This window comes from Hemibagrus wyckioides, linkage group LG26 (assembly GCF_019097595.1).
Source record: "Hemibagrus wyckioides isolate EC202008001 linkage group LG26, SWU_Hwy_1.0, whole genome shotgun sequence".
Taxonomy (NCBI): Eukaryota; Metazoa; Chordata; class Actinopteri; order Siluriformes; family Bagridae; genus Hemibagrus; species Hemibagrus wyckioides.
Window position 1 is genome coordinate 13,540,469 of NC_080735.1, and position 22,433 is coordinate 13,562,901.

The window sequence follows — 22,433 nt, forward strand, 5'->3', positions numbered from 1 at the left end:
AGTAGGAACACAAAGGTTCTGAGAAAAGGCTATAGTGATTATAGTACTTAGCACGGTTGTCTTCATTTTTTTTGTATTTTTTTGCATAATGATAAGTGTTGTATAATGTAGAATCACAGAACAATGGAGTCACTACTTCTACCTGCTTGAGATTTGTCTCGTAAGTGGCAGCAGGTATGAAAACAGTAAGTGCAGTCAGCCATGTCACCTAAATGGTACACAGTCTCAAATACCAAATCACATGTTTGATACAATGGTAGCAACTTACCTAAGCCAAAAAGAAACCCATCATATTTTACTACACATCATGTAGGAACATTGGAAAGTTGTGCGTGCATTGTTCATCACAAAGAGTAGCACATGGAACTGGAACAACTAGATAGAGGTGCGAAAGATGTCTTGGGTCATGATGACTTCTTCACAGCTCCCTGCCAATAGCCGTGAGCCAGGTCTATGGTGGTGAAGAACTTCCCTCCAGCAACACACGAAAAGACATATGAATTTTTAACAGCAAGTCAACGTAGAATTTTGCTTCTCACCAGAAATTTCACTAGACCTCCTTGTGGCCTTACACCTGGCTTATTTTAACCTGAACAGTTCATTGTATTTTTTGAATCAAACTTTCACCAGATTTGACGACATACAGTATATGATCTCCAAAACAGGCTTGCTTGAATGAGCCATGCGTAGTTTAAGAAGTAAGGACTGTCACTGCAAAACGTCCTCCCCTTTTTCATTCTGCCTATCGTACACTCTGACTCTATCAGCTTTGTCATCCTTCATTGCTTTTTTTCTTCTCTATACTGGAGGTTTGAGCAGCAGGCTTTGGAAGAGTGAACTCGGTAGCTTGGGTTTCAGTTTGCAGACATGTATGGGGAACAGCACTGCATTCAGAACAGGGTTGAGGTAAAGCATTAAGTGTATGTGCTGATTGCTGCTTTGGCCTCTGTGGCCAAGAAAAGAATGGGGCTAATGACCATGCAGGAGAAGTTATTGACTAAAAGAATAAGTGTTGTGCAAAAGTACAACACTATCTTTGTCAAGTGGAGGTTGGGCTGATTCTACTAATGCATAGGCTCTCAGAAGTTGGGCTTCTTAGCTTATTGAACCCACTTGACATGAAGGTCAAGATGGGGTCTTTGGGCATCTTAATAAGGCCAAGAATACCATGAATAATTGTTGGTAGAGTGATAGAAAAAACTTTGCCTGGGTAAAAAGATGCACCTTTTATTAGTTATATAGTCTACTTAATTTGTTTCTGCAGCAGATGCTCACATATATTTATGTCAATTATTCACCTGAATGCCATTCACCAAGAAAAGGAAACAGACATTATGATAAGTAACATGGCATTTCTTTGATACGTGTTCTTTATAGCCATAAACATTTTACAACACGCTAAGCATTAAAATGTACCTGACAACTAAAGTTGTTTAAGATCATAGGAAGCAAAGAATCTCAAGCAGAACTTGGGAATCAGTTACAGCCAACGAGGATTTATAAATGTTGCTCCACCAAAACCATCCCTCAGGTTTTTTTTACCATCATCTGTGTTCACAGGTGGCTAGACCGGGGAAGAATTGAAGCAAAGGTACAGATTGCATGGTTCAGGTGCAGATAGCTGGGTTTGATTAGGTAAAGCAGGGAGCATGTGAAACCGAAGCAGCTAATGGAACAGTGTGTGTGTGTGTGGGGGGGGGGGGGGGGGTAAAGCAACTGGAGTAATGGAACCCAGTCACCGCATTCAGGAATACTGTAAATAAAGAGAATAACAGACATTCCTGCAGAAATCGCACATGTGCCTCAATAACCTCTGGCAGTCCAGTCAGTCTGTCTTGCTGTGTGTCTGTCAAATCGGTGTGTAAATCTTTCAGCATGGACAAATGATGATGGACGCAATTTCCAGAACAGGAAACATTGATCTAATTTATAGCTTTCTTTAATAACTAGAATGTGAATGCTGTGTATGGTTACACCTCAACGACTGTAAAGTAGCTCAGTAGAACAACATATAGAGACTTTAATAGCAGCGTTAGCAATATCAATGACAACAATACACAAGTTCACAGCAAAAAACCTTATTCCCAGAAAGCGAAGAAATAAAACTTAAAGCATAAGCATATATCCAGTGTCATTTATCAAATGGGATCAACCCAACTCTGACAATCTAGAGAGAGATACAACATATGGATGTGCATATTAAGCAGGAGGATCTTAAAGGCATAGCAAATAATCTGACTGTTACACCATACACCACAATGACAACACTCGGATGAGAGCCGGGCGCTCACAGAACAGCGCAACCCACACATACACACACCTGACAACAGACTGATTCACTGGCACTGTCAAAAGTGGGTCAGTGGTTGCTTGTCACAAACTGTACAACCACACAGAGAAAAGCAGGAATGATTATGTTCCCATAAATTCCCTTTAATATGGCCTGTCTCTGTTTCTAGTCCTAACAGTGGATTATTATCTAGTTCATTTCAGGGCAGAAATGACGCATATCCTCCGCAAGACCTTTTTATAGAAGTACTTGAAATAAAAACAAGTCTATTAACACAGGCCATCACCTTTATCAGTAGTCAAGGCGTTTATTGTTCTTATTCATTGTAGATCATTTTTCCCTGTTGGCATGACATTTGTACTGTTTGCTCTGATCATGAGCGATATCCTGACATTCCTTCTGGCTTTGCTACTCGAGGGGAAGTGAACTCTTCAGGGAGCAGGGGGTCAGTAGGTCCATGTGCTCACTTATGTTATCTGTCAAGACCAACAGTGCTGAATCAGACTCTCTGCAACTGCAAGGATCTGAGAGTGAAACACCTGTAGTGTAAGATCACTGTGATTCTGATTCAGTGAAAATAAGGGACAAATAAATGGTAAATTATATATAATCAAATTATATAATTTATATGTTATATATACAGTATATACCTATATTATATATAGATGTGATAGTGACCCCCTCAGTACTCCTCAGTATCTATCTATCTATCTATCTATCTATCTATCTATCTATCTATCTATCTATCTATCTATCTATCTATCTATCTATCTATCTATCACACACACAAACACACAAAAAAACCTAAACTGTCCACTTTTTGCTCATGAGCACTGTTCACTCGCTAAAATCCCAAGCCGATGATGCATAAATACATGAACATGGCATTGTAAATTGTTGACTTGGATGCAGCTGGGAGAACACACACACACACAGACACACACACACACATACACAAAGCTACTTCAGATAGATAGATAGATAGATAGATAGATAGATAGATAGATAGAGGAAGCCTGTCCACTATGTCATTATGTGTTTTTTACATGTTGTGTCCTCAGATACCTCATGAACGTGACATTTGAGGGGCGCAATCTCTCCTTCAGCGAGGATGGCTACCAAATGCACCCCAAGCTGGTTATTATTTTGCTGGATAAGCAGAGACAGTGGGACAGGGTGAGTATTCTTTTTCCATACTTTCTTTCTCTCCTCGCCCTCTTTAGCTGAGTCTCTAGAGCCTGCTCTAACCCCACTTACACCAGCAGTGATATTTCGCCTCGCATTGCTGCACCAGGTGTTACGAGTGTTCCCATCTTTACTTTACTGATGGATGCAATGATTTAACTGGTTATATCCACAGAGTATATAGAAAGTCACCCGTTCGACCACAATTCTTATGTATTGCTGCTAAAAGTTTCGAATAAGCAGATCGGAAAGACGATTTGCCGCCTATTTTTAGTTTTAAAGGCTGATGACACACTTTCACACTGGTAGCCACTGAATCACTTCACTTATCATTGGCTTAAAGTTAACCTTCAAAACAAAGGATTTTGCTGATTTGCTCACCCATGCTAACTGTTCCTTCATCAGCTGTAAGTCTCATTCTAAATAAATTACTTCTGGTTACTTTATCGCATCGCACCACAGCTGGTGTTAACACTTCTATAGAAAAGCATCACACTACCTGACATCATAATGCCATAATCAGCCTACGCAGCCCTCTTCCTATCTTTCCACTCCCCATTATTCAGCCATGCTCACATTAATCCAGCTCTGACCTTTCTGACTCTCTTATCTCGCTCTTTCCCACTTGTCCTTAATCTCTCTCTAACCACTTTCCTTCTTCTTCTCTCATGCCCCTGCTTCCCAGGTGGGTAAGTGGGAGAATGGCTCACTGACCATGAAGTACCACGTGTGGCCACGCTTTGAGCTCTATTCAGACGCAGAAGAAAGGGATGATGACCACCTGTCTATCGTCACACTGGAGGAGGCCCCGTTTGTCATCGTGGAGGATGTAGACCCCCTCAGTGGCACCTGCATGAGGAACACGGTTCCCTGCAGAAAACAGCTCAAAGCCCAGTAAGCAGCCTGTCGGTGTAGTTCACTACTGAATGTTGTGGGGGCTCTTAATTCAAAGGCAACAGTCTGTACTGCTATTGTTTGTCTGTACAGATGTTACTACTACATGACTTCCACATAAACACCTTATAACAACTGCAATAAAAGGCTTTCAAAGCTTATTCCAATAACACGAACTCCAGCAATAGAAAGCTGTATGTCAGATTAAAAACAAATGTGAAGTGTGAGAATAAACATTTTTATTAAAACTCAGAAACCCAGAATGATCATTTTGGGGTTTTCTTTGCAATGGTAAACGTACCGATGCCACCTCATGAATTCTGACATATTCTTTACTCAAATCCGCTAACATTTCTTAAGTCATTAATTAAGTAAGTAACCTTTATTTAACCTGCATAAAATCAGATAAAATCTTTTACAAGAGGCAAAAAAGAGAGGAAATAAGGAAAGTGGTTTGAGTGAAATTAAGGACAAGTGGGGAAGAGGGAGATAAGAGAGAGAGAGAGTCAGGCAAAAAAAATTCTGAGATGTGGTGGCCAATTATTTATGATATAATATAATATAATATAATATAATATAATATAATATAATATAATATAATATAATATAATATAATATAATATAATATAATATAAAATATATATAAATATATAATATATATAAAATTTAATAATTATATAATTATATTATAATTATTATTAATGTTAATAAGGCAATCAGGTAGAGCGATATGACAATAGTATACAAAAACACAGTTTGCAACAGGATCTAATATCGCATAACTACTGGGTGTTAACTACCTTTATAACTGGTTAAATGTTTCTTTTGCATGACATTTAAATTCATTCAATGACTTCCATAGTTTCACAAATTTTCCCCGGGTGTTGTGACTCTTGAGGCCGTATTTTACTCCATTATCCATTATAGAAGCCTATGCGAGACCTCAAGGTTAAAACTCACTCACAGTAATAGAAAGGTGCTTAAACAGAATATGAGCCATTAGAGCATAGCACATGAGAGAATGACTTGACAAATCTACTCCGGTAAAACGACCAAAATATATGAAGGTAAAGAGAAATGTACCGTCATTGCAATGTTTATGTTTGCGCTGTCTTTTTATTCAGCACTGACATCTAAAAACATCCCAGTCACAGATATTTCCCCGTTCTAGCTGTCAGCTTACCCAATCCTTCTTACTTTTTCCAGAAACCAAACAGGAGATTCAGGGATCTATATCAAGCGCTGTTGCAAGGGCTTCTGCATAGACATCCTCAAAAAGATCGCTAAATCTGTGAAGTTCACCTACGACCTCTACCTAGTGACCAACGGGAAACACGGCAAGAAGATCAATGGCACGTGGAACGGCATGGTGGGCGAGGTACGGCTGTTTTCCACTTACAAGCCACGGTGCATTTCATCGTGTTAAACAATTCTAGAAACTTCTTGCAGCACAGGCTAGGGAAAGGGATTTGTGTCTAGACACATTAATGAAATATTAAAGTTGCGGTCAGCGATTTTAGAAGAAAACATTTCATAATGTTTGGGAGAGAGGTTTTTTTGTATTTCGTATATTCGTATAGCTGCTGTTAATAAATTCTGCTGAGAGGTGAAACTCTAGTCTCTGTAACACTCCAGGGTCTGGAAACAGAAGAAAAAAATTATATGGACCCCTAGGATCCAACCAATCTGGACCATGAAGGCATTCCATCACGTTTGCTGTCGTTTCAGAAAGCTCCGCCTCTGGCACTGTTCAGACATCTAAGAAATAATGGTTCCTCTGTGGTTCTTGGTATGGTTCATGGTTCTAGCTGGAATCTTTAAAGGAACCACCTCAAACAAGAAACTTTTAGTGGTATTAAAAAGCAAAAACCTGAGGAATGGTTACTTTTTGGCTTTAGAGGGCTGCATTTATTTGGCTTTAGCTAACCTTTTGCTAAAATTGCGGACTTTTAAAGTGGACAAAGGTTTATATGCTGTGACGAAGCGAGTGTGTTACATATTTGACTTTAGATTTATTCCACACAGCGTGTCCAGTTCTTCACCCCCCCCACTGCTGAGGCTCATTTCTCGGCTCTTCTTTCTTCCCCACGGTTATGGAAAGACGCGATAAAGTCGTTGATTAAAAAAAAAAGTGCGGTCTGTTCACTGAATAAGCACATTTCGTCTGACGCCTATTGAGCTCATCAGCACTAGTACAGCAAGACACTCCATTATGAAATGCCTGGTGTTGAGTAGAATCTGCCGTTGCTTCAGGTGATATTGGAGTTGCTCATGCATGTGAGCCAATATTCGCATCGAGATGCCTATCAGAATAATTTAATTTGAAATGAGGTGATCAGCATGCTCGCTGTGTTTCGTCGAAGGAGAATTTGCACTGCTGCGATGCACAAACTGATGTGGCTGTTGGAAGTCAAGGAGGGCGCCGGGTGCTGACTTTATTCAAGGAGACACAAAATATGTAGAACAGTCTGGATTAACATTTTGACTCTTTTAAACTTAGAGGTTGAGTAATTAAAATTCTAATATAATGCACGAGTGTCACGAAGTTTCTTCAGCGCAGAAGGCATTACTCCGTTTTATTTACCTCCTTAATATTAATTTATTGCTAATTATTCTGGCTGGCATGTCATTTTGATAGAACACGAAGTGATTGTTTTTCAGGCTGGTAACGTGTCACTTAGCAGTCGTGAAAGTGCGAGAAAAGGAGCGTGGCGAAATGAGAGGGTGAGTCACGGAGAAGCACAGAGACTACATGGACGGCGAGAGATAGAGAGAGATAGAGAGAGACCAAACCCGAAGCCCAGCTGGTATTTTAATACCGATTAGAAATAATATCTGTTGCTGATTGCCTTCGCAATCGTTTATATGATTGTGACATATTTGTCTAACTCCTTTTCATTTAGAGTCATGTTAATTATCGTCACATCAGTCACAATGTTTTGGTAGGGCTGCTGCTTTCGGCTGAACGGCTCGCTGCTTAATAACTGTACATGATGGCTGAAGTGTTCCATAATCCAATTTTACAGAAACAGACACACATATTTCATGAGGAAGATGATATCGGTTGAGTTAATGGGAATGAGAATGGCGGCAGAGAGATAAAGAGAATGTGTTAGTTAAGATAAGGGAAAGAGAGGCAGGGCAGTATCTCTGTAGCATACATTTCACCTTATTAATTCAGTGTGTCGCATCCCATTTTCCTGTGTAGCCCAAGGCCTCTGATATTTAAAGCTAAATATACCTGAGCTGAAGAGGGGTCTAGGGAAAGGAAGAAAAGCGGAGAGAGAAGAAGGGCGAGGGGGGAAAAAAAAAACAAGGGTGTGACAATTTCCACATCCTGTGACCCAGTGTAGTAACCTAATTTCTCGTTTCCTCTCAGTCATTTTTTGTCTGCTTTTCTGCTTTATTTCTTCTCTTTCTCCCCCGTATTCCTTTCATTCCTCTTGTCAGATGGTTTGTTCGTGTATCTTAAAACTGTGTCAGCATTCTCGAACCTTTTTTCAGTGTCTTTTTCTCTCTCTCTCTTCCATACTGTAGGTGGTGTTAAAGAACGCTCACATGGCAGTGGGCTCTCTGACCATCAATGAGGAGAGGTCAGAGGTCATTGACTTCTCCGTTCCCTTCATAGAGACGGGCATTAGTGTCATGGTCTCACGTAGCAATGGCACCGTGTCTCCTTCTGCATTTCTAGGTGTGGATTAAAGCATACACACACACACACACACACGTGCGAATGTTCTAAATATCATCAAGCAACTAGGGAATGTGAAACATAAAATAAAACATACATAGGCTTTAATAAAGCTGTTTTGCTCTTTGCTTTGACATTTTATGGGAACCCTACAACATGGAGTTAATGTTAAAACACTTTATTTCTAATTATGTAGTATTAAAAAAAAAGCGTAAGAGCCAAATATGCAAATGAACTCTGTCATTCCCAGACAAAAGGAGTAGACATTGTTAGATCTCTAGTTTGCATATTCATAGATTATGTGTGACTTAAAATATAACATATCTACATATCGAAAAGGTCACCCATAGGTATGAATAAAGTACGTACTTTCTTCCACACCCTCGCTTCCAGTGATAAACACTCGATAAGCCAATGAAGTGGGTTTTCCAGATAAGATCACTTATTCTGATGCCTCAACAAGCACTCTTCATTTATAAGACCCTCAATCTGTCTGTTGTAGGAAAAGGTCAGGTGAATCCAGATTGACTGAGATAATACAAAAATCTTTAGACATAGCTTTTTTTTTTAAAATTATTTCTAATAATAATAAAGTTAGAATAAGTAGAGCACCAGTTCTATGGATATGGAATAAGATAAGATCAACAAGATAAGAAATGGTATGATAATTTAGCTAAGATTTTAGATTCAGCTCTTTGGTTTGTAATGTTTAAAGGAGCAGTATGTCATTTTTAGAGCCCTCTGCTGTCTAAAAGCTACTGCTACTGCTTTGCTGAGACGACATACAGTGGATATACACCCTTGTTAAACTTGTAGAGATTTTGTGATGTGAGAAACAAGATAAATCATGCTTTTTCCACCTTTAATGTGAAATAGAAACCAACAAACTTCAAGTAAAAAAACGTTTTTTTTTAAATAAATAAATAAATAAATAAATAATTTTTGAATAAAAATGAACAATAACCTGGTTGTTGTAAGTAAACATACCCCTTAACTAATTAATTGTTTAAGCACCTTTTTCTTGTTTAACTGTTTTTTACCAACTTAGCACATGCTTATTCCACTCCCCCTTCCATAAAATGCTGCAAATCGGAACAAATTGTGAGAGGATCTCCTGTACACAGCCCTCTTCCATTCATTTCACAGGTTTTCCATAAAATTTATATCTGGGTCTTCGTTGTGAGCTGTCTAACAGATTCCTGCAGATTTTAGGTATTAGAAACTATCCATGATTCACTCTAACATGACTAGAGGCCCAGGCCCAGCTAAAGAGATGCAGGCCATTGATTTTATATTATGTCCAGTTCTACACCAGGCATCAGATCCTAACATAATAGTTTAAGAAGATTTTCGGCTTCTCTCAACGCCATACCCCAAACATCACGACTCTAGGAATGTTACTGTAAATCTCATGGCAGACTGTGATTTTACTGGTTTACGCTCCCATGCCCCATTATACAAGGGTGTGCAGATTTAAGCAAACAGGTTGTTGTAAGTTTCTCTGCATGCTTTTGATTTGATTTCACTTCATTTTTTGGTGCTATATCACAGTAAAGGTGGAGAAAAGATCTAACATGATTTATTTCTGGGGGTTTTTGTCACTAAACCTGAGATTTGAACAGGAGTATGTAGACTTTTTTTAAAAAATATTTTTATATCCACTGTATGCCTCATGAGAAATAAAAAATAAATAAATAAATAAATAAATAAATAAGCCAGATTTATTGTAACTGGCAATTGAGCTTGTTTCCAGTTCAGAAAAAATCTCAAATAAATTAACTAGCCCTCTATTTTATGGCAATATTATGAAAATAAAAGTTTTCTCACAAGGTTTTGTTTAACTAATTGTCTTAATAATTTTTCTTGTATTTATTTTCCACTTCATCATCTTATACACCTTGTTTGATTTGAAAATATTATTTTAGATAATTAATTTAGTTTGTCCTAATAAAAAATATACCTTAAACATTTGCCTAACAGTAAACTCAGTCTGTCCTTGTTTTACCTCGATCAATCCAAGTGTCTTCTCAAAACAAATAAGCATATTGTTGTTAACACTGGGTCAGAACCTGTCATAGATATCTGTGTCCATTCTCTCTCTCTCTCTCTCTCTCTCTCTCTCTCTCTCTCTCTCAGAGCCGTTCAGTGCTGATGTGTGGGTGATGATGTTTGTGATGCTGCTGATCGTATCTGCCGTCGCTGTCTTTGTCTTCGAGTACTTCAGTCCGGTCGGCTATAACCGATGTCTGGCGGATGGACGAGGTAAGCATGTGGTGGGACAACACCTATTAAACACCCTGACACATTATTGCCAGGATGTCAAAAGAAATCTGTCCATGCAGATAAAGTATCCATGTCCATACACATAATGCATGGTTCTATTCCATTATATTGACCATCACAGAAGACCGAGGCCTTTCTCTATAACATCAAGTATAGATTTTAATTTAACACGTAATCACAGTTCAGTTTGAAAAGCCAAAGGTGTGGAGGTGGAGCTATGCATCCTGGTTATATTCAATATAGGCAATGCAAGGCTAACATGCTTCAAAAAATTCCAAACAATTGGTAAAAACAGATTTCATGAAGGTTAAAGACTATTAATTGTAATAAATTAATTATGATAAAAGTCTATTGTTCTAATGCATGAAAACAGTATAATTAAGCAAAATTATTAAGTTAAAAAATAATCGTCTCTTTCCAAATTCACCTCTGCATGTAACATTGCCCAAAGGTTTTAACTCATGTTTTTAATTCATTCGATGTTCTGTAGGATGTACCTAAACACAAATACATTATTCTTAATAACAAGATTCAAATACAGATTAAAAAAAAAAAATAGGAGCTACAGTATTATTATTTTTCTTTTAAGAAAACTTAAAAGCTTCACAAGGTATCTATTTGTGACTAAAATCATATGCAGGTACACACAAAAATAGTGCTGGCATTTCTCCCTCGGTTTATTTTCCCCGGGATTAGTGTTACAGTTTATATTTCATTATGGTTTAGACCATGCCTAGATTGAGTCATAGGCTGCAGTCCCCTAAGTCTCAATGCTGTGTAAAAAAAACAAAAATAAAAACCAATGATGTCACACTTTTACATTTAGTTGGCAGCCCTCCCCACGTTCCTGCTTCGGATTTAAAGCTCCAGATCCACGGAGCATCACTGCTTTCCTCTGTAATATTTTGGGAATTTTAGGACCCACAGCTTTAAGAATAAAATCTTGCCAGACTGAATAACTCACTGTAATCAAATCAGACTTATTTGAATCGATAAATGGTGAAAGCAGACAATGCTGTGCTGTGTTCAGGTAATCGCTGGGAGCTGAGAGAATACAGACACTACTGAATTCTCCTCTCGCCCCCAGGCCCATGTTTAATGACATGTCCCTATTACATAAGTCTGTTGTATTGTGCTGCAGCTTAAAAGCTATTCTAATTTTCCATAACTATAGCACACTGTGGAGTCCCTCTGCGTCTCTCTGTCTAGCCATCTGAGAGCATTATGCCTTTTTCACCTCAAATTACTGTTGCAGCTCCTTTTGAATATGCTTATGCTTCAATTTACTTATAAACAGCTTGTCTTTCTTCTGTGCTTTTGTAAAAAATTGCTCGTCATCTTTTACGTCTCCCTCTCTCTTTTCTGCAGATGTATGGTCGTGTCCCTCTATTTCTGCTGCTCACTCTTTTTCATGTTCTCTGTCTTTAGAGCCAGGTGGTCCCTCGTTCACAATTGGAAAGGCCATATGGCTGCTCTGGGGTCTAGTCTTCAACAACTCTGTGCCTGTACAAAACCCCAAAGGCACCACCAGTAAGATAATGGTATCAGTGTGGGCCTTCTTCGCTGTCATCTTCCTGGCCAGTTACACTGCCAACCTGGCTGCCTTCATGATCCAAGAGGAGTATGTTGACCAGGTGTCTGGCCTCAGCGATAAGAAGGTACTGAGGATTTACCTATAAAACCCAGATTACTGGGGATAAGTCCAAGGGCTTTTCTGTCAGTACTGTGGGAGTGACCTTTAAACACTGGCTTTCACAGTTCAATAAATCTAGGATAACATTGCATATATTATTTACAGCCTAATTTCTCTAGTGCTAGCATCGATTTATACTCGTGTTGACACAGTGAAGACGGGTCGCGTTTAGCTGTATACTGTATATACTGAGCAAATGTAATGTATATGCCATATGTAAGGACTTGACAGAATGACAGAATTCTATACATTAAATCAAGTATTATTAATGGCTATAAACAGTTAAAAAAATGACAATTATATCAAGCCAATACTTATACTTTTAAACCAGCATCAGTTACAGTATCTTGGGCATAATGGTATTTTATTTAAAACCTATGGACACGTAAAATTGTTCTTCTCTACTGAGAATTAAAAAAACAATTAAGGCAGCATTTATGTGTAATTTATGTAAGTTTCCGTGCGTTTTACTTTAACATACTTTATTTGCCGGTAATAATTGCACTTAACTCTAATTCATGACTTTGACTTTGACTTGATTTGAACTCTTTGCTCTAGCTACACTAATATTTTTCCTAGTGAATGTAGATCTTCTTTGGAGTTATTATGGCCAGCTGCAATATTTAGGGAAGGATTCTCATCGCTACCAGATGTTTCCACTAAGGGAGACATTGATTATATATATATATATATTTATATGTATAAAAGCATTGTGCTGTGGCTTCATTACCTCTACACTGAAAACAGAAAATGTAAAAAGTTTAAGTGCTATTAAAAGTACAGATACTACATTAACATGTGAGCTTTCAAACTTTAATAATACAGGTGATGTCAGTGAAATTCATTTACAGACTATATACTCAATTTGGAACGTATTGAACTAATTTCTTGGTTCGTTTGCCTGTATACATAATTCTAATAACCCTGGGCTGTATTCAGATTACAGTAAACGCCTTAAGTCTGAACATTACATTGATATTTATGCGGGGAAAGTTTATTATTCAGATTTGGTTATGCAGCTGCTTAAGCCAATTTTGGGCTTCCTATTAGGATTTTGCTAATCACCTGCATATATATGACCTCCAGTGTTGCTAGACTTTCGAAGCATCCAAGATGACCAGGGTATTTCACCAGCATCTTGAAGACTTTTAAAAAACTTGTCTTTAATCCCTGAAAAGTTCAGGAATTGAAAATGTAGACTGAAGAAGATCTTGTGGTGTTGTTGCTTTGCTGTCAACTGTACTATAATGTAATGTAGCATTACGAATAAGAAGCATGAAATACTGTATGAAGGAGAAGAAAGCAAGCTTTGAAATAAACATCTAATAGGGTCTAGTGTATCTACAGTATGTATCAGGAAGTATAGAAGAAATTATGATCATTTCCTGATGGAAATCTTGGCTTCATTGAACAAGACGGCTTCCAGAACAACATGGCTCAGTATTTGGCAGATCGTAAAATAGCACTTGATCCAGCATATCCTATAGAACTATTATAGATTTTGTGTGAACTTATAATGCATTGAGGCACTAAATCAAGGTCAGAGGATTGAAACATGTTGAAACTGTTAAAATATAGTTTTGCAATCTTCCTGAAAGAAAGCATTTCATTAAAAAAAACGCACTAAGGCTCACACGTTTCTGAGGTCTGAATAATGAGAATAACTCTTCGCTATAAATATGTAATTACACAGCTCTAAGCTCTTGAAAAAGTGTGATGCACAGAATAGTACACTGACTCGGCAGCCTTTTGCGTATTGTGTCATTGAGACTTCTTAAGGAAGTATTTTGTTGTACAAACCACATGTTTCTCGTCTCTGAACACAGTCCACTTGCCACAACTTTCAGGCACCTCTGTTTTCGATACTTGTTTGGTCAATTTAAGGAAATACGCATTGGGCGTATACTCTGTGTTTGTCATTGTAAACTCAGTTAAAGTGCCTACGTGTTTGACTCACCAGCAGTCATTTGCGCTAATTGCGGTTATTGCACTCGTTGTACCTGTACTATGTTCTTGTAGCTTTGCACTTGGCCTTTATAAATGAGAAATTATTGGGCTAATGGGAACTAGGTTACAGCTGCTAAAACAGGCAAGGAGAACTGACAAGGAGAATCTGTGGTAGCCACTCAATAATTCATATGCAGAGGGTTTTTTTTTTTTTAATATTTAGGCTGTGCTGTATTTTCTTTTAAATTGCATTTCAGGATGCTGTGTTTTTTAATGGCATCACAGAGGAAAAAAACATCTCATTTGGGGTTTTTCTTTATGATTTGAAGTAGCTAAGGAGCCACAGGTATGAAAAACAGCTATGGCAGGAGTTTAAAAATGATTTTGTACCCAACTGTTGAAAATACATTACACGGTGGACGCCAGTGTTTCTGGATGAATGCAGGTTTAACTACCGTGTTCACATTGACCTTTCTTTCTTTATTTCTCCTCTCTCTCTCTCTCTTTCCAGTTCCAACGGCCAAATGACTTTTCTCCGCCGTTCCGTTTTGGCACGGTTCCCAATGGTAGCACGGAGAGGAACATTAGGAACAACTACAAAGAGATGCACAGCTACATGACCAGCTTCCACCAGAAAAATGTAGACGAGGCCCTCCAGAGCCTGAAAACTGGGTAAAAGAGAGAAAGAGGTTTAAAAACAGCAACAACAGTGTGTTTGGGGACAGAGAGAAGGAGAGATCGTGCAAGAGAGAGAGAGAGAGAGAGACGGATAGGATATGAACGCGTGTGTGAGTGGGTGTTCAGTGGACATGTAGCTGCTAATAGCAACAAACTGGAGCAGCCTGTGACTGTTTGTTTAGGGATGACTAAACCACACATGTAACATGTGTATGTTTCATCTGTCAGATTTCTCTTCTAATACGTGTAAAGAATCACATTTACACATTCAAAAGGTGTATCTATATAGCAGGAAGTACAGTATAGAGGAAATTATTATAAAGCCTGGTGGAAATTTGGTTTATTCAACAAGACGGCTTCCAGAACAGCGTGGCTCATTATTTGGCAGATCATAAAACAGAACTCGAATTCCTATATAAGTTTCGTTTTTGTGTGAACTTGTGTAGCCTTGAGGCGCTAAATCAAGGTCAGGAAATTGAAACGTGTTGAAACTGTTAAACTGAAAATATAGTGCCAGTGTTTTTGGGGAAAGTATTCTATTAAAAAATCTGAATAATGAGAGGGTGCATCACTGAAAATATGCAATTATACAACCCTAATATTTTGGAAAAAGTATGATAAACAGCATGGTACGCTGACAGCGTTTTAATCTATCAGATTTTACTTCTAATATCACATTTATACACTATACTGATTTAACTCGAAAGGTAGAAACTGCTCTGTATTGTAGTACTACTACTGCTACAATAGGACACACATCGAATGTATTGCAACATCTCTGTGTTTGCAGAGTAAATTTGTAAGAAACGTTCTGTACTACAACAAAGAAGTGGCAGTACTACAGCAAAGAGGAAGGTTATATGAAGTGAGGTGTGTGTGTGTGCCATTACAGCGCAATGGAAAATTCCCAAATCAACTGTATTATTTGTCACGAACAATAAGAAGGAGGATGAAAGGAGTAGAGAAAAGAGGAGGCTGGACAAATAACTCACTGACCCAGGACAGCATGCAGTGAGAGTCTTATTTGTTTGTTAAAAAAAAAAGCAATGATACAATGAGCAATACCAAATTTGTTTGGATAAAAAATAATGTAATATGTAAGAAATAAAGCATGGGGAATGCTGTTATAGCAGAGTTACTGTTACCACCCAAAAGATTATTCTCCTCTAACAGCATGGCCACCAAAGCAGATTACAAATCCCTCTGTCCTGAAAACTTTCCTTTGGGGGGAAAAAGTAAATCAAAAGCACTGGCACTGGAGACTCCTTCCAATAAAGCTAAATACTTCACCATATCAGTTGTAACTTTATTAATCATTTTGGGATGATTTGCCTTGCAGCTGCTCTTATAGAAAATGAATCCACATTTTCTGACCACTCAGAGTTGAAATGAGTTGAGAGTTGATACACATTTGAGAAACCTCTGTGCTACAAATTGAGCTAAACCAGGGAGTTGTTAAATTTAACAATGAAAGAATTGCACTGCTCATAACATTTAGGTCAGATATTTTTTTAAATATCATTAAAATGATTAAAATAAGATAATAAATAAATAAATAAATAAATAAATAAATAAATAAAATATAATAAATAAATAAAATATAATAAAATTAAATAACTAAATAAACGGCTGATTTAAAGCTGCACATTTTTGATGTCAGGTTTCTTGCTATGGCTTTGACTTGCCTCATCATGCTCAGAACCAACACTATACAGAGCTGCTACAGGGCCAGTCACAGCCTCAGCAGGAGATTGCTTTGATTGCTAATGCGGTACATAGACATTTTAGTTCGTCATTTGCTAAATTGGCCATTAATAAAAATTTATCCCAAAATGTTAAACATGGATTAGTCACAGTGTAAAAAACACACTGTCAAATTCACTGACTTCTGGGGTTTCATTTATTTGGCCTGAAAATAAAGCTGGTAGTTCTAAGCTTCAATCCATACCCAAATTGATGATCTTTGTCTTATCTTCTTTTTCTTGACAGAAAATTGGATGCATTTATCTATGACGCTGCTGTGTTGAACTATATGGCGGGCAGAGATGAGGGCTGCAAGCTTGTGACAATCGGTAGTGGTTACATCTTCGCGACCACAGGCTACGGTATCGCCATCCAGAAAGATGCGGGTTGGAAGAGACCTGTGGATCTTGCCATTCTGCAGCTGTTTGGAGATGGTGAGGACTGCTAATTAATATTCATCTTTTATTTCTCATTAAAATGATGCCATGAATGCTGACCACTTGAATACAGCATAACCGTTTAGGATGTATTGATACGAAGAGATTTAGTGATAATTACATTCCAGACTGTGGTGTATGTTGATTTCATAGCTGTTATTTTGCCACACAAAAACAAGAGCTTTCTTATATTGATTTTGTTTCCTTGGAGAGTGTTCCACTAAAGATGCTCCTCATGTTCAATCTGAAATATGAAATGACAAGGCATGGGTTGATTTTTATGTGAATATACACCACACTAGTGATTCAGCTCCTGTATCTCTTTGTATTCTAAATGATAGCCTTGAAGACAAGATCTGTCTCTTTTAGCCATCAAGCCAATTCCCAATTCTTTCTTAAATGACCATTAAAGGCAAGGCCAGTCCACATTTCCAGTGTTTCATCTCCAGAAAGAAAGAAAAAAAGAAAGAAAGAAAAGATTTCCTGACTGAATTTGGTTGAGGTGCTGACATGACACAAAAAATTAACTAGTTGAAGCTCCTCTAAGAGCTCTATGAGTGTGTGTGTGTGTGTGTGTAGAACTTATAAGCCATTCCAAATCAAGTTCTATAGTCATAGTAAACAATTGATAAATCATTTCCTGTTAGCAAATGGCTCAAAGGAATGCAATGTAGCCAAGTTAAACACTTTTTTCACTGGATTTTAATTATTTAGCTCACACACACGCACACACACACGCACACACACACACACACACACACACACAGGAACTGGAACAAATAGCCTAATCAAACACTAACTATTCAGCCTCAATGTTAGCCTGGCTGCTAGAACAGGTGCTGAATAAACAACCACAAACTGCACAGTGTTAGCTGTAGTGTCCGTCTACTGGAATGACTGGTTCTGGTTAAGCATTTCTGTTGTTTTCAGCCTAATACTCTTTAACTTTATGACCTGTATCATTACTTTCTACTGAAATATTACTTAAAACCTGCATCCTCGATCTATTCCTCAAACAGTCTGTTGTACATTTCTCTAACAAACTTACTCAATAAATAATCAAAAATAGATCCCAATGCAATGTAACCAATTTATATGTCAGTTTATGTTCTAAACATACAACTTGTTAACATTCACACCTAGGAGAAAATGTTTTTAAAAAAGCTAACACTGATGTGAAGCTTATTTTGTTGTACAGTAAACTTTAACCACTAAAGAAAACAGGCACAATGAATAGAGATTCATTAGAGGTTCAATCCTTCAAAATGATTGAAATACTTAAACGAGATGAATGTAATTAACATTAGATTAACGAACTGAAAAATAAATAGATAAAAAATTAGGCGCAACAATTTTTTTTTATTATTATTAATTATGGGTTTATATTGATTCTGTTAGTCTGTAGTGTTTCTCAATTCTTCCTCACAATAGATATCATTATGACGCCCCCAATTTCACAAATTTTTGACCCTCTTCGTTTACCATATTTCTTTATTGGTCAAATTGGTGCCACCTGCTCTTCATTTTCCACTTCCTTATTTAAGCTTTTCCTCAGGTCTTTATAAGATCCTGTACATTTCTCAGCCATGAAGCGTCAGATTTTCATTGTGTAGGAAGTTCTGAGCCTGGCTTGATTATGGATTTGCTTGCATCTATCTTGTCTGCCTATGTTTTGACCCATGCTATGGATAGCAACAATGTTTGTGGTAAAATCAGCAGTAAATCTTGGCAGGTGGAGGCACACCTTTTTCCAGAGAACTTCATTTTTGTGAGCTCAACACAAATCATGCGGCTTATATGAACATCCTGTTTCAAAATCCAGTCATCAGATGTTAGTAAACAATAAGGACCAGTGATGTGTTGAACTAAAATCTTAGTTTGGAGCTCAAAAGTATGTGTGGAAAAATACATCAAAGGTATAAAAGAGTGTGAAAGAGCTTTAGATTTCTACCATTTCTTTTTATATGTCCATTTAATGAACCGCCACTGACGACATTCTCATTCTGATCGAATTCAGAGCTACACGAAGACTGTGGTTGTGTTCCATTTTGAGCACAAAAAGATTTTGTGAACACATTTCCACATCAGGCATCATACATGTAATAGTAACTGTGTGGCAAAGAGCCAAACAAAGCATTCTCTTTTAGCTTACATTATCCCTGGCCTAGTTACTGGACTGCCTTTGAGTGATTGCTTGGTCATGCATCCATATAGACGTACACAGCTAGCGACATTTGTTAGCCTAGCAGCGCAGCAGCTGTCTGTTGTTTGGGTCAGGCCTGCTGTAGTTGTACTCAGGTGTGTTACGTGTAATTGTGTAGCCGCTAGACATTATACAATATTAGCTAAGTGCCAGGACTGAGGTCATAGGTGTGTAATGGCTCGCTTGGTTACGTGTGAATTTGGGATGGTATCGAATGTATGTGACGTACTTGCAAAAGTGCACAGATAGCATGTTCTCACTTTCTCTCTCTCTCTCTTCAGCGCTCTCTGACTTTCATACACGCTCATTTCTGTCTAAAGGGAACAGACTGCAGTGCTCTAATGGGAGCATGGTTCTCTTTTACTCAGACAAGACCAATACACTGACAGAAAGAAATGTCTGATAGGTCCTACAGCCTATAACTCCTATCAGATCTCTTCTCCTACTCTCTTTAAGTAGGTCACTGTTAAAAAATTTGAGCTGTCTCTGGATGTCAGAATGTCTTTTGCAAGCATGTGTGTAGGCTTTTTTCTTTTGGCATGACATCAGAGGTCAGACTCTTTTAAAGCCCTTGACTCCCACATCCTTCCATCAAAACCTGGATTGGGTATTTGGTTATTTTTTTTGTTTGTTTTTAAGATTTTAAGCCTTTATTTGTCAGATATACATTACTGTGCAGTGAAATACTTTTATTCGCATATCCCAGCTTAAGAAGTTGAATTCAGAGTGCAGGATCAGCCAAGATACCCTGCCCCTGGAGCAGATAGGGTTAAGGGTCCAACAGCGGCAGCTTGGTTGTGCTGGGGCTTGAATACAATTGTAGGGCAACACATTTACACAGTCTGTGAACTCTGACAGTTCCTCAACCTAGAATTGGTACAGGACTGATTTCATAATTATTTATACTTTTTTTTTGTACCTGCCCACAATATTTCCACACATATTTAGCTGGCTCTATATTCCAAAATATGAACAAACTAAGAGCCCAATTCACCTTTCTGACAGAGTTTCTTCCAGTCAGTTTGTAGATGCTATTTTAAGATCCTGTGATATCTCAGAAGAGTCTATTGTGACATAGTTTATTACAATTATTGATATCATATTGCCCAGCCTTGGTTTTTGGGGCATGATCCTGTCCCTGCTTTGATAACTGCCAAGGCCTTAAGGTCACCCCTTAGTTCCAGAAGCTAAATCACAAGTGACACTGCTAATCAATCATTAATGAGGATGCACTCCATTGAGAAAACATTCGGAGTAATGCAACATGACAAATGTTGTGTGTCTCAGGGGCCTTAATTTGTTTACCATACTCTGCACACTCAGACAACTTCAAAACAAATAACATTTTGAATACAACTAAACATGCATTAACGCTAAAACACCCAAAGTGCATTAGCCATACACACAATGGGAAAAAAAAACCCTAATGCACATTTAAATAAACCCTTAAAAACATTTAGACACTCCCATGTTCTCTTCAGACACACATACAAAGTGTTTCTAACACACATACACACACTTCAACTTGGATTACTACAGTACTTCCACTACAGTACAGACACTTTAACTCAAGGCAAAGACATCACACTTACTCATCTCTATTTCTCTCTGCCCACTCTCTCAACCTCTCTGTGTCCTTCACCCAAAATAACTCCCCTGACCCACTGCCATCGTCACATCATTATCTCCTTCTTTCCATAACCCACCCCCCTTCACCTGTTCCCTCTTCACAATCCTCATTAACTCACTTCATACAAAAAAAATCCATCCATTCCTCATCTTTCTCTTCCTTTCACCACTTCTCTCCCACCTCTTTCCTCCGTCTACACCTGTCCCTCTTTGTCTCTCGTTCTTATTCTCTCCACAGGTGAGATGGAGGAGCTGGAGGCATTATGGTTGACTGGGATTTGTCACAACGAGAAGAACGAGGTGATGAGCAGCCAGCTGGATGTCGACAACATGGCCGGTGTCTTCTACATGCTGGGGGCGGCTATGGCGTTGTCACTCATCACCTTCATAGCTGAGCACCTGTTCTACTGGCAGCTACGCTTCTGCTTCATGGGCGTGTGTTCGGGCAAGCCCGGCATCACCTTCTCTATTAGCAGGGTGAGTGACCTGATTTTTCACGATGGGCACTGTTATAGTACAGCTGTGTTTGAAAGCCCCTGAGGTAGCTGTCTAGAAAACTTTGTTGAGAATAAATGAACTATATCGATTTTGCAAACCATAAAATCCTCTCAATGGAAGTTTTAAGACCTTCATTCCTATGAAAAAAGATTCTTTGCTCTCTAAATAGAACTATTTGGAACTTTCTCTGAAATGGAAACCTTCTGTTATACGTATATAAAATCTTTAAGGCTTTCCCCTACATGGATGAGTTTAGTGATTACGGTATAATCTGAAGAACCATACAAGAAAGATATGCTTCCTAATCAAAGAAACTCTATTTTCAGAATGTCGAGTGGATTTTTTTGACAACATATGCAAGCATTTCTAAATGGAATCTACTTGAAAGAATATCCACTCATTAACCTTTTTCAAGTGTGTAGGGTCTAAATGACTAAATGTAAAATTGATTTTAGCAACAGTAATCGGTACAATCTAAAGAATCATACAAGGTGAAGTGCTACCCCTTCGTTCCTTAAGAAATGCTTTTTTTTTTAAGAGTGTAGAGTTGCTATTTAGACAAGCTAAGCAAGCGGTTATCTGTTATGATTGGTTTCATCATTCATTCTAGTCATTCAGAACCCACCTAATTACATTTTCCCTTTAGCTAAGTTGTGTAACTTTAAGTATACAATTTCTGTTAGTGTATACTTAAAGTATAGGGGCTTGCCTTTTTCTTAACATTCTGAGTGAGCCACGATTTTCAAAAACCCCAAACACAACCCAAAGGTGTGAGAGAGAGAGATGTAGAAATGAAGGAATGCTGTCTTTAATAAAATGGCCACCCATTCAGGCAACCTTAACTCAACTGAGCTGCTCTGGAAGATGTTAGATCAAAATGTCAGGCCTCTACAGACCTCTGTAAAGTTCTGGTAAGAAACCTGTCAAATATCTCCAGGAAAAACCTTGTTAATCTTTAATCAAAAAATTAAAGACCAAGTATATTTAAAAGGATAGATGTCCCCACCATTTCAACCAGCAGTCTCTATAACTGTAAGGATTATATCCCTCCAAAGGCAGCACTTCTATTATATGACAACCTTTATATTGGTTTATACGACAACCTGCAAAAGCATTTCTTGAGGTGGAAGTGTATAATCAAATGTTCAAATAGTAAAGAATACAGGAGCAGAACAGGGATGGAAGACACTGTAAGAGCTTTAGCTTTAGGATAAGAAAAGAAATGGTGAAGAGAAACTCAGACAATGTCTGTGTGGGGGAGC

The 22,433-nt window shown here is 38.0% G+C and overlaps 1 protein-coding gene across 3 annotated transcripts in view; it reads left to right on the forward strand.

Moving 5' to 3' along the window:
- Positions 1 to 22,433, forward strand: part of grin2bb (glutamate receptor, ionotropic, N-methyl D-aspartate 2B, genome duplicate b) — a 111,772-nt gene that overhangs the window by 81,814 nt on the left and 7,525 nt on the right. For all 3 annotated transcript variants that reach the window (XM_058381171.1, XM_058381173.1, XM_058381172.1), the window contains exons 7-15: positions 3,352 to 3,466; positions 4,161 to 4,369; positions 5,576 to 5,747; positions 7,907 to 8,060; positions 10,197 to 10,322; positions 11,772 to 12,001; positions 14,495 to 14,655; positions 16,651 to 16,838; positions 20,912 to 21,150. In XM_058381171.1, the coding sequence (XP_058237154.1) occupies positions 3,352 to 3,466; positions 4,161 to 4,369; positions 5,576 to 5,747; positions 7,907 to 8,060; positions 10,197 to 10,322; positions 11,772 to 12,001; positions 14,495 to 14,655; positions 16,651 to 16,838; positions 20,912 to 21,150 (1,594 nt within the window). The remainder of the gene's footprint in view (positions 1 to 3,351; positions 3,467 to 4,160; positions 4,370 to 5,575; positions 5,748 to 7,906; positions 8,061 to 10,196; positions 10,323 to 11,771; positions 12,002 to 14,494; positions 14,656 to 16,650; positions 16,839 to 20,911; positions 21,151 to 22,433) is intronic.